This window comes from Coloeus monedula (assembly GCF_965178545.1).
Source record: "Coloeus monedula genome assembly, chromosome: 4".
NCBI lineage: Eukaryota > Metazoa > Chordata > Aves > Passeriformes > Corvidae > Coloeus > Coloeus monedula.
In genome coordinates this window covers 20,380,611-20,392,869 of record NC_138784.1, presented here as the reverse complement: position 1 = coordinate 20,392,869, position 12,259 = coordinate 20,380,611, and the positions used below count along the sequence as shown (strand labels likewise).

General features: G+C 39.0%; 1 protein-coding gene across 1 annotated transcript in view; it reads right to left on the bottom strand.

The window, feature by feature from the left end:
* Positions 1-12,259, bottom strand: part of MYBPC1 (myosin binding protein C1) — a gene marked incomplete at both ends in the record, with an annotated part of 74,250 nt that overhangs the window by 31,193 nt on the left and 30,798 nt on the right. Inside the window, 8 exons of the mRNA XM_082281176.1 lie at positions 920-1,044; positions 2,646-2,778; positions 3,890-4,056; positions 7,574-7,630; positions 9,181-9,232; positions 10,073-10,190; positions 10,550-10,698; positions 11,731-11,835. Coding sequence (XP_082137302.1) covers positions 920-1,044; positions 2,646-2,778; positions 3,890-4,056; positions 7,574-7,630; positions 9,181-9,232; positions 10,073-10,190; positions 10,550-10,698; positions 11,731-11,835 — 906 coding nt within the window. The remainder of the gene's footprint in view (positions 1-919; positions 1,045-2,645; positions 2,779-3,889; positions 4,057-7,573; positions 7,631-9,180; positions 9,233-10,072; positions 10,191-10,549; positions 10,699-11,730; positions 11,836-12,259) is intronic.

Genomic DNA, 12,259 nt, shown 5'->3' with positions numbered 1-12,259 from the left:
GTATGCTAGTAGGAAATTTGCTCAATAAAAGAAAAAGAACATTTCTTCATATTAATACATGCTTTGCATCCCATCTTATTGACAGTTTTGTCCAGGAAGCTTGACATGAGAAGCTGACATTCCCCTTTTGCTTCCCACAAACCCTCTTAGAAAACTGTGTTTTCATCAGGTCCTACAGCCCATGATGAGATATATACCCATATTATAAGATGACCTGATGGCATATTGTGGTGACCTTATTTGTTTACTCCATTCCTGATGTCATAACTCAAGTTTATTTAATAGCAAAAGACTGTACAACAGTTACTCTATGCTGTTTTTAGGGGCAATGGGCTCCACTATTCTAAAAGTATCTTTCAAATATTTGAAGATTTTTTTCTCTCACTATAAGCTTTACTTTTCTGTTTGGTTTCTTGTGCGTGTGGGGGTAATCAACACCACGGGAGCAGACAGAGTGAAGATATGGCCACCCATTCATAACTTTTGATAGAATTTTCCCTCAAATCAATGCAAATGGAATGAAAACTGATTTCTAGAAAGCCTGATCTGAGGGCACTTGAACAGTATCAGAGTCCTCAGGTACCAAGTGTGGTGTTAGGGGAAGCCAGTGCTATGACACAAAAGCCTACAAAAGGGCTTAAAATCATGAAGGGCACCACAGCCCCAGGAGATCCCAATGCACAGTATCAAATCAATTATATCCTCATTTCAGGGTTTTCACTAAGCTGCTAAGTACAGGATGAGGGAAAAAAATAGCCAGGGTTCACAGAAATACCGAGTGATCCTAACAATACAAATACAAATTCAAATACAAATTCAAAAACATACCGAACCGGGTCCTCCCTGTTAATTTCTGTTGCAGCCAAAGAAGCCACATAAATGTAGCACAGCTGAAACAGCATCAGGCTGACATAGTTACCTCTCACAAAAAGTTCTGTGGAGCATTTCTCATCACCAGCTGTTACGTAATAGCGAGCATCATCTGTCATCGTACAGTTATTGATGAATAAAATTCGCTGGTTACCTTTGTGCTCAAAAATGTATCTGTTTGAACAGCAAAGACACATTAGCAAAACTTCTGGACCCCTTTTGTTTTATGTAGAAAATGCTTTAGGGATTTTTAGAGGCAAAAATTCTGGGGTTTACACAGTACTGGAAAAATTGTCCTTGGAAGCAATTTCCAAGTTTCAACAGAGTTGTCAGACTTCTAGCAAAAAGAGCTGTGGTGTAGAGTGACAATAAGCTGCTTCTGGCTTGTTCCAAGATCCCAGGGCTGGGTGATATGAAAAAAAGAAATATAAAAAAAGAAAAAAAAAAAAAAGAAGCTGGAGTGGAACGATGGCAAATAAAATGGAGTCTGAAACTCTAGATGAGGAAAGCTGAAAATAAGCAGTAAGAGGACACCATCACTCATTCCAAAATTTTTGTGAAGTATAATAATAGCCAAAGTTAAGAAGTTAATATTATTGGTAGGCCAGATGGCACAAGATATCAGTAATGGGATATGGGGTTTTGGTAATGGGATATGGAGCCTTTCACCTTTATGTCACCAGTTTAGATCTGCTCCAGGTTTGTAATGACCAAAGCTCATTAGCATCTGACAGCTGCTTCAGCAGCCTGGTAGAAATGCACTGGAACACCTAATCCAGCCCCTCCTGCTGGAGAGGAATCCATAGAGCTGCTTGCAAAACAGCTCTGAGCTGCTCATGCCTATAGATATAGGGGCTCAAGAAAAGGTACTCTATTATCCTTTTTTCTGTCAATCATGAATATTAAACAAAATCCTTCATTGATTTCTACAGCAACAGAATGAAGGAAATCTGCCTCATTTCTGTAAGAGGGCTTTTGTTAATTACTATTTTTTTTTCACTGGGTAAGAGGAAAAAAGGCTAGGATTTTGTACTGCTCAGAAACATTTGAGGAGCATTACATTTTTATGTACATCCTTCCCAGCTGTGTCTGACTGTGGAATGGGGTTTTCTGCACCGGGTTGAAAGAGCTGGGTGTGCCCACAAAAGGACTGGGCTCAACTTCCAGGCATTGCTCTACAAGTAATCAAATGTCTGCACCTGAAAGATCACTTTCTGGAAGAGCCAGAGAAGAAACCAATATGCAGGTGGTACAGATGAAGAAGCTTGTGTACACTGGATCTGTCGCCCGTGACTGATGGTGCAGGTTGTTGACTTCAGTGTGTCAAAGTTAATGAGTAGAAGAAGATGAGACAAACCCCACACCCCTTTTCTTGGATGGTTTATGAGCCAGGTGGGTAAGTGTGTGATGTCAACATCTCTGCTCTTAGCACATAATTACTGTAGAAAGATTGTGTCCACCTCCAGACACAGGACCAAGGACAAGTGATCTATTTACTCACAGTGCTTCCTGGTATTTTAAAAACTACTGAGTAGGAAATCATGCCACATTTTTTTGAGGATCTCTAATACTTTTACCTTGAGACAAAGATTACATTTAGCCTACAGTGGACTTTTCTGGGTCCTGAGCAATGTAGCATCATTTACATGCTCTCCACATCTAATGAAATTCAGAAATTGGTGCAACCTGAGCAAAGAGAGAGATCTGTGCAACACACTTGTCAAGGGAATGCATGTGTACCCATTTTATTGCATACATATGCTAAGATCACTTACTTTGCACTTGGTCGTATCTCTTGGCCATTTTTATACCACTTGAGTTCCACTGTTGGATCTGCTAGCTCCACCATGAATCTTACTTTACCTCCTTTGTCCACCTGGTATGCGGGATCGAGGCCTTTGGCAAAAGCTGTTGTGGAAGTCAAGTGTTACTTTAATATGGGATCAAGAAACAAGAATATGAATGCTGAAATGACATTGCATCAATCTCATCAAAGCTGTCAGAATACATGCACACAAAGTTATGCATCACAAGATATTCTCACACTAGTTTGCATGGAATCATCTAGAAACATTAGAATAAGCACAAAGCTGTGCAGATCTGCTTATCCCGGGCAAGTTCAAGCTGGTATGTCTTCAAGACTTTGCAGTGTGACTGTATTCCAAAAAGGACTGAGTAGGTGCATCAAATGGAATACACAAATAAAAATTAATGTCTAGTAACATAATATATGTTATGAGGTAATGGGCAAGGAGAGAGGGTATATCAGGCAGCTGGATTACAGCTGAACTTGTGGAGGACTTCACCTACATAAAAGGGATGCCTCCAGGAAACCAGTGACACAGCAAATGTGTATATTACATCCAGTCCTGAAATGCTGTCCAGGAACAAGCAGATACCACAATAGTATAATGGACACTGTATTGTATTTATTTGTGTGTGCAAACATATTCTGTGACATATATATTTATTTTATATACACACACATATCTATATATTTCTACAAAGAAACACATATTTATATTTCTGTATGTAATTACACCTCTCATACTTCCGGTAGGGTAGATGGGGAAAGACAAGCCTGAATGTCCTCACCCAGTGCAGGATGGAGGGTCTGTAGTACAGCTGGGATTTCTGAGCAATGGAGATTAAGTGCAAAACGAAATGATGACGAGCAAACACTTCAGGTGTTTGGAGTGACCTCTATTTAGAGCAGAAGATATTGATAACACAAGCATTGTTTGATCAGGTAACACCTTTCCATGCACCTGGGGGACATTGTTCCAGATGGAACCAGTGTTTGTCTAGAGGGAGGGATGCTTTAGGTAAGCACTAAGTTGGATAAGGTGTTTACACTTGCACCATGGATCAAAGCTGCCTTCTGATTAATTCCTTGTAGGAATGACGCTTGAGTTGGAGTGTGAAAGTTCCCTTGCGTGCAAGTGAAGTCTATTTGGGTTTTTAAGGTGAATGGTTGCTTGTGATGGATGAGCACAGGAATATTCTGCCACATCCATACCTGCACTCTTCTTCACTTCCCTGCGCATCCGCTTCAGCCGCTTTAACATCCCTCTCAGGTCAGTGATGCCGTACTGGAAAGCAATCTTCTCGTACTCGCTGGGATTTGCGTTCTTCAGGAGTTCCCACACATCCACCTCAGGCTCTTCCTCTTGTTGTTTAATCTCCCTTATGTTAGCAAAATACAATTATGGGACAAGAGTTAGTGAGGTTTTATCACACCATAAAAAACAGGTGAAGCTGAATCTATGGTAAGGCTAGAATTGTTTTGACCAAAATTTGAAGGCTGCCATCATACTTTGTTTTATTTCACCCAGTATGGTTGGAATAGCTCAGAATGACATTCACACCTTACTTTACACATCGTCAAGGCAGAATTTGGATGTAAGTATTAATTTGGCCTTTTCTGATACAATCAGGTATGAGAATTTTTATTTTGCTTAATTGCTTCAAAAAAAAAAAAAGGCAGTTTGAAAATGTAACAGCATACAGGCTAATCGCACTTAAATAAATTTTATCTGCTGTAACTTGAGTGGAATCAATTACAATTTATGATGGCACCACTAAGTCTAATCTGTACATTTCAAAATTAAATAAAAGTGTTTTCAAACCCCGAGTCCCTGTAGGTGCTACTGGGGGTGACTGAAGACAGGACATTGAAATACAGGGGAATCTGTGTCTGTTTATAGTTACACCGGTGCTTCTCAGCATTACTTAAAGTTGTCATATCAATAGGAACTGAAGATTTCCACACCAGCTTGGACTTGAAGGATGGATCTGTTTGCTTCCATGTGTGTCTCAGTCTTAAGAGCAGGAAATGTTTTCAGAGGCCTGTGTGAGGAATCACCTTCACACAGAAGTTTCAATATCGTATTTACTATCTGCAATTCCAGGATAAGACAACCAATGAAGAGAAGTATAATTATTTTCACAGTGGCAGCCATTAAATGATAGAAAAATGGAAGCATCCTAAACAAAATGATAATTTTTCAGACTGGCAATTCAGCACAAAAAAAGTGAACTTCTAGGACGATACTGGAACTGAAGAACAAATCTAGATTTTTCCTCCTGTAATATCATTAGGATCAGACCAGGAACATTCAAATTTGATTATAGCTTGTCTAACAAAATCAGTGCTTTTTGAGAACAGAGCGAGAAAATAAACTTTTGAGAAATAAAAAATACCAGGCTTTGCATCTAGACACTGTTAGAGCTGAGCTTTATGGAGTCCAACAGAGGATTTTCTTTGACATATACAGAAATAGCACTAAAGATCCCTGAGAATCTCTGCATGCTTGGATAAAAAGCCATGGAAACCGCTGTGCTGTTAAGTCCATGAGGTTTATTAATTTTCATAATACGTCTGTTATTTTAAAAAGCAAGAGAGGTTCTCCCTGAGTAATCTTTCAAATACAATAATTCTGAGACAGCAATGTAAGTTAGACAATCTCAGGTATGTAATTTTATATTTTGTTCCTCTTCTCCGTGCTCACGCTTTCCCGAGGGTGATTGTACAGCGAATGCTGCCATTTCATTGAGATTCCTTCTGCATGGGGGCAGGCTGAGATCAGCTTGCAAGCACTGGTAAAAGGTGAGATTCCCCCTGGGGCAGCACTGTCCTCCCCCAGGACTGGCTGCTCACCAGGCAGCATCCGCCCAATGTCAAGGAGATGAGCACTCTATGGCAATCAGAATAAAGCTCCCCTTTAAATCAGGCAGGGGTTGAGAATGAGGATCCTGATTTTCAACCAGATTGAAGGAATTAATTTCAGGCTCATTTTTCTCTTGCATACCTGGAGAACGAATTTTGATGCTTAGAGCAAGCCAACTTCGTTCTCAGACCTCAGTTGCTTGACCTGAGGCCAGGGGTCAAACAGAGCATGGTATTTCCTAAGCAGACTGACGTCACCACAAAATCATTTTCAGATCTCTTCCCTAAAAATGTCTGTTTTGTTGCAAGATGTACTTTTTTTTTTTTTTTTAATAAACAAAGACTTAAATATTTGAGTGGTTTTTAGCTCTTATGCCTCTTGGAACTTCGTGCTGCTACTGATCCATTGCATTGACAAAGCATATGCAGTCATGGAGTGGCTTACTGAGACAAGACTTTATATGTCTGCCTGCCAACCAGCAGAAAATTGGAAAATAGACAGTATATTGATTCTATGCATTTAGGGTTGTTTTTTTTTTTTTAAAAAAAACATGTTTCAAGTGGTATGAACCAAAAGTGAAAAGTCCTAGGTCTTTCCTTGGTCATACAACCATAAAAAAAGGAGAAAGAATGCACCTCCAACATTGCCTGTTGTAAAAATTGAAATGAAACCATGGATTTGTCTTCTAAATAATGGATGTTAATATCCACAGACATGGATATTAATATCCACACTGTGGCTTAATTAACAATTTTATTCAATTAAGCTCAGAAATATGAAGTTGCATTTCAAGGCCTGAAGCAAGGTGAACCAATTTGACCAAAGTCAAATAATGGTATCGAAAAACTAAATATTTGTTTTATCCATTAAGCACACAATAAGTATACTATGTTTATATGGCTGTAAAGTATTTATCTTACAAATCTTAAGAGTTAATTGTTAGTAACGTGATAATGTCTCTTGAACCACATTTATCTTTCCACAGAAACACCAAGACCTCTTACATGCAACTGTCGTGGCTACTGAAACACCATGCAGGTGGTCATGAGAACTAGCACAGCAAGTTGTATTAGTAGGATGAAAAGACAAACTGAAGATCCTAATTAGGGATGAGAAGATTGAAAAACCAAAGACCTGGTGGATTGGAATTGGTTCAGGTAATTCTTTGTCTACTTTTAGCTTCAGCTTTTCCTGTGCGCTTTAGTTGCTTAAATGCTATCCTCTCCCTCACAGCCAATGAGCCCATTGGGACCTTTTCATGTAATTAATATTGCAGATTTTCCTCTTTCAGAGTAAGTGGTAGATGAGATAAAGGATGTAGTTCCTTTTCCACTTCTCTGTGATCAGTTGCCATTGATTTCCATGGCATACAGAATTTCTCTGCTTGATTTTAAAAGATAGTGAATTAACTATCCTGTCTTAATCTGGTAAAAGACTAAACTAGGTTTAAGATCTGAAAGAATTAGGGACATAACTATCATAACACCAGATTTTCAAGGCAAACCAGAGAAACATGCACCCGAGTTTTTTTCCATCAAAACACTTGAGTCAAATAAAACATGATTGAGCATTTGTGTGCACATATTAAAAAAAAAGCTACAAAGAATCGTACCAATATCTATGACTTAAAAACACAAAATATGATTTTTTCGTATCAGGATGTTTTTTACTTTTGCACCAGACTCAATTTTCTGAACTGCTCATCCCTGTGTAGGAAATTTCCCCCCTCTGCCTTCCATGCACACACAAAAGAAATAAAATAGCAAGTGAACTAAATGTTATTGGCCTCTTTAGGCAGGGGCTCATTTTTTTTACCAGAACACTCAAATCTGAGGTTTCTTTTCTGCACACTTAGAGGTAAAATTAACTGAACATTTGTATATTATACTACAAGAATAATAAGTTAGAAACATTAAGAAAATTGAAAGGTCAGAAAATTCTTAAGAAGTTATTAATGCTACACCTGACTCTTTCTGTGTGCGAACCTAATGGTTTGCAATCCACACCTGCTCATTGCATCACTTGGTTCTCACCTACGTTTCAGGAGACCACTAAAGTCAAGTTCTCCTGCATCATCTTGTCCTTCACCGCTGTTATTGACAGAAAAAGATCAAATCTTTGTTTAATACAGGAAGACTTGGACAACACCCATTGCAAACACTCTACACTTCTCATATACTCAACACAGTCCAGACACACAAAGAATTGTATAAAATCAACACAAACTTGTATGCTTTTTCACATGGATTTTGTTTCTGTAGGCACTTGTGAAAAATAACACAAAGGTTTGTATTGCTTCTTCTTGTACTCTGATGGCAAATTTTTGTAACTGCATACATCAATTTGCCGAGGTTTGTGTTAGATTTCAGTAACACAAACAAATGTGAGCTACTCATCACAAGCAGCTTTGTTTCTCATTTCCGTAATGGACATGTGTAAAAACAAAGGGCTTGTGCTGATCTCTTGCTATATGAATACAAACCAAAGATTTGAATTGCTGGGTGGTGCTTTTAACAATGCATAGCTCTGTCAAATACTGATTGAAAAGTACTTAGCCTTAAAGATTTAACTTTTCTCTAAATGAAGGGAGAAAACAGTTATAAAGAAAAATAAAACAGTAACATTGTCCATTTTTACAGATAAAATCACAGTCCTATGAAGGTGCATTTCTTTCTATAATGTAGTCTTTAGCAGAATTACCTTATCACAGAGCACATACAGACAAAAGAAATGCCCTAAATATTTGTTAGAAGGGCAAAATAGTGCACATCTTAACTGAAATGATGCCAATGTTTAATCGAGACTTTACATGCAAGATATTACTTAGAAAACCAGAAAATACTGAGATATCTTCATCTGCTTGGGCAGAGTAGTTACTGCATTTTTTAAAATGTGCTAAAGAAGGAAATGCACCTTGAAGGTAATATCTTTTGATTGTCTCTTTAAATTAAAGCCCTCTAAATAAAAGCAGTTCTCTCTGAATCCCAGTTTTACTTCTAGATTAACAAACTGCATTCATTATGTGTTTGTAAAATAATTTCATTCTATATATTTTTTATATTTCATCATACAAACCTGACACACTGGTTAGAATTGCTGCTTTATCAGAAAGGAAACAAACCTTAAGACACAGTGCTTTTTCTTACATTCTCTGTAATATACTCTTTATTGTTTTTCCTTACTGATGGTATTTACTATTTACTGTAAGATTACAAAGTCATATCCTGTCTTCTTGAAATCAATGTGAATTTTCTCTCTGTTTTTAATCAGTGCAGGATTGGGACCCAGAACTTTCATATTGTGACTGACAGCTTTCAGGAAACATGCAGTAGACTCTTTTAGTGAATGAAAATACATTTTTAAAAACCTCTAAAGAAACATATATTTAATTGCCTTAAATATTCAATCTTGCCTTAAATTAATGACACTTGTAATTTCACAGTAGGGATATTTAATATTGTATGTACTATGTGCTGTAACTATTTCATTCTACCCACCACCAATTACCTGAAATTCCACTTCTTTAATCTATATGTACAAAAACAATTTTATAAAGTACTTGATACAATTTTCTGACACAAGTTCTGTGCATGCTACCAGTATCCATTACTGAGCAGCTTGATAGGACCACTGAAGTTACCTTCTTTTGAAAGCAGATCTGATGTCAATCGATGGAGCAGCTTGGGAAGATTCTATGAAATAACAGTAATACAGGAATTAAAAACATAATTTGAAGCTCCCATAATTTATGCAAGCAGTATAATTTTGAACACGAAATTTGTAAGTTTCCTGCTAAGTGACCAGCATTTGTGCTTCCCCTTTGGCATTAAGTTCTGATATCTGCAAAGATTACACTCAGTGCAAAAGTGTACCATTTCTCTAAAGTCCTTTCTGCAGTTCTGCGTAGGAAATCTGTTTCTCTGATGTTTCTCTCCATTCCCCTTCCTGCCTTATTCACAGGCTCTGGCCTTTTTGTCTTCTCACTTCCTCTGCTTTCTTTCCTGCTGGCACCTTGTGCTCTCTCAGTACGCTCAGCATCAGAGGCAAGAGACAGAGACAGTCTCCTCTACAGCTACAGATTCACACTGAGTCTTGAGCCAAGGTGGGATCCTCCTTGTGTGAGTTACCCCTTTGGGACAGTCTGAATCATATTAAATGGTTCTGATCCACGGCCAGTGAATGGATGGAGCCAGGCTGGCCCCCACCCTGCTGACCTCTGAGCACACACACACAGCCCCAAGTCTCATGTGCCAGAGCCTGATTTGAATTCAATATTAATTTTACCTGCCAGCTTTTCTAATGTTTGGATAAATGTCTTACATGGTATCTATCCCAGTGTTCATTTAGACAACAAATTACAGACACAAGAAAGTATTCTGAGCTCTGTGCTAAAAATGTTCACTTTAAGCATTACTTCATTTAAAGGGTCTGAGCAAAATGAAGTGTCATCTCAAATTTAAAAGAAAAGAAAAAAGAAAGAAAAAAGAGAAAGAAATCCTTATAAATCTTTACAGACACAAGTGGAACCTTACCAGTGACTTCAAGGTCAAAAGAGCAGCTATCAAATTTGTCCTTATAAGATACTTCACAGCGATAGTTCCCTGCATAGTTTTCCTTAGCTTTGATGATCTGCATCTCGAATGTGTGAATCTAAAAATCAAGCATAGCTTTTCATTCATGTGAAGGATGCATTTGCACAAAGCAGGAGTTAAAACATGAGTCTTTCAGACATGCACCAGAAACAAGGAATAACTCAAATAATGGGCTCTGAAAAGAAACTGCAATCCAGAAATGGCAGTGGAAAACTTTGATTTTCCCACCATTCCTTGTCCTGTGCTGGGAGAGCAGAAAAGTCTGCTTCTGCAGAGGGTCAGAGATCACCACTGAAATCTGTGTGGGGAAGCCAGGCTTAGGCTCCACTGCTCTTGAGCTTCTACCTGTTCTTTTAAACTGATCTTTAATCTCCCTTTGGAGCTTTGTCCCCATAAGAAGGGAAAGTAAAGACACACCTTAGTGTGACGCTCGAAGGACTCCTTCAGCTGCAGGTGCTTCCCTGCTTTACTGGCCAGGTCCATCCATTTTCCTTTAAACCACTTCACATTTGGCTTCCGGAGAAGGTCTTTGGCTTCTACTTTGGCTATAAATGTAATATTCCCACCTTTCAAAAAGAGAAAGGAATAATGCAGCTGTTGAGGAACGTCTGGTTGGTCAGTTATATCTCTAACGAGTTTCTTTCACTTCTGCTCCATTCAGTCTCCACGTGTTCTATCACAACATTAAGAGTCAGATGGAGTCACACAGACTAGGAAAGTACTGCAGTGATACAGAGGTTAATGATTTGGGGTCTGTAAGCTTTCTGTCTGTGTCAGTGTGGAGCTTGAGGCACTGAGAAATAGGATAAATTTGGGGCAAAAGTCCATGTTCTCGTGGGTGAATTGTTCCTAATATTTGACTTCACTTGCTCAAAAGAAGCACAGGTGTTCTGGGTCTGCCAGCCAGGGATAAACTGCAGTCTGGAAAAGAAAGCCCAGAGCTCTTCATGCACTTCTATCATTAATTCTTTAAGCTGAGAAGTGAGAGGAAAGAATCATCTCTCAACAGTGAATTGGGAATAGTAAAAGTTCTCATTTTTCAGAAGACCACTGCACAGCCCCTGCTGAATTTCCATCCTAACATACATCTAGAGGAAAATACAACTTCATGTGTTTTTTTCCCAAATAAATTTTCCCCCAATCCTCTTTTCTACTCAGAAACTGAGAAAAATACGGGTAATGAATAAAAATATCCCTACATCTGACCACATCTTTGTGTATCCAAGGAGATAACAGACCTACTAAGTAGCCTGTACTGAACTTCTTAGCATTGCTGATACCCTGCATAAGATCTTCCTGATATATCAATAACAGTACAGCCAACAGTGTCACAATAACCAGCTTTCTTCTCCAGAAACTATACCTCTTACTGTTATGCTCAGTAAATTATTAGACTTTGAGCTTGTCCCTGGGTTTTGCTTCTCTCCATGCAGTCCTTTTGCCTTCAGAGCGGAGCTCCCACCCAGCTGAAACCAGAGGCAGTACTTGCAGCTGAGGCCAGAACCTGAGTGACACAGGAACTGCAGGTACCATTCCCAGCTCTGCCTCAGCCTCTGTGTCTCTGGCAGTGGCTTTCGATTCTGTTCCTAAGCACTTACCAACACTCACTGTCCCACTCTGAGGTTTCTCGATGAACAAAGTGGATCTTTGGGTGTCATCGCGTTTTTCTGACTCTTCTGGAGCTCCTTCTCCAAGAGACCATACTGAGATGCAGAGAGAGGGGGAAATATCAATCATCTGAGGGTGTTTTACTCCCGCCAAAGTACACTTACCTGAACTTCCTAAACTCTCTAGCCCTAGCACCTTTCTCTTCAGATGTCCTGAAAGATATGTAAGCTTTTGTTCACACTGACATCCATTGCTTGGCTGTCCCATTGTGTACAGTTCCTGCAAGAACGCTACCTCTGTGGTGACCGAAAATTAAACTCTCAGGGAGGAAGAGGGGGAACCTGATCAGCCAGGATGGGCACTGAGCAACTTGAATGGCACCAGCATTCAACCATGAGTGCTTTACAGAGGCGATGCACAAAGGTCAGCTCTTTGTTTTTCAGAGGAGATGGAGGTTCTGAAAACACAAACAGCTAGAAGCACAGAAGTCCCCACATTCGATGCACAGTTTCAGTGGAT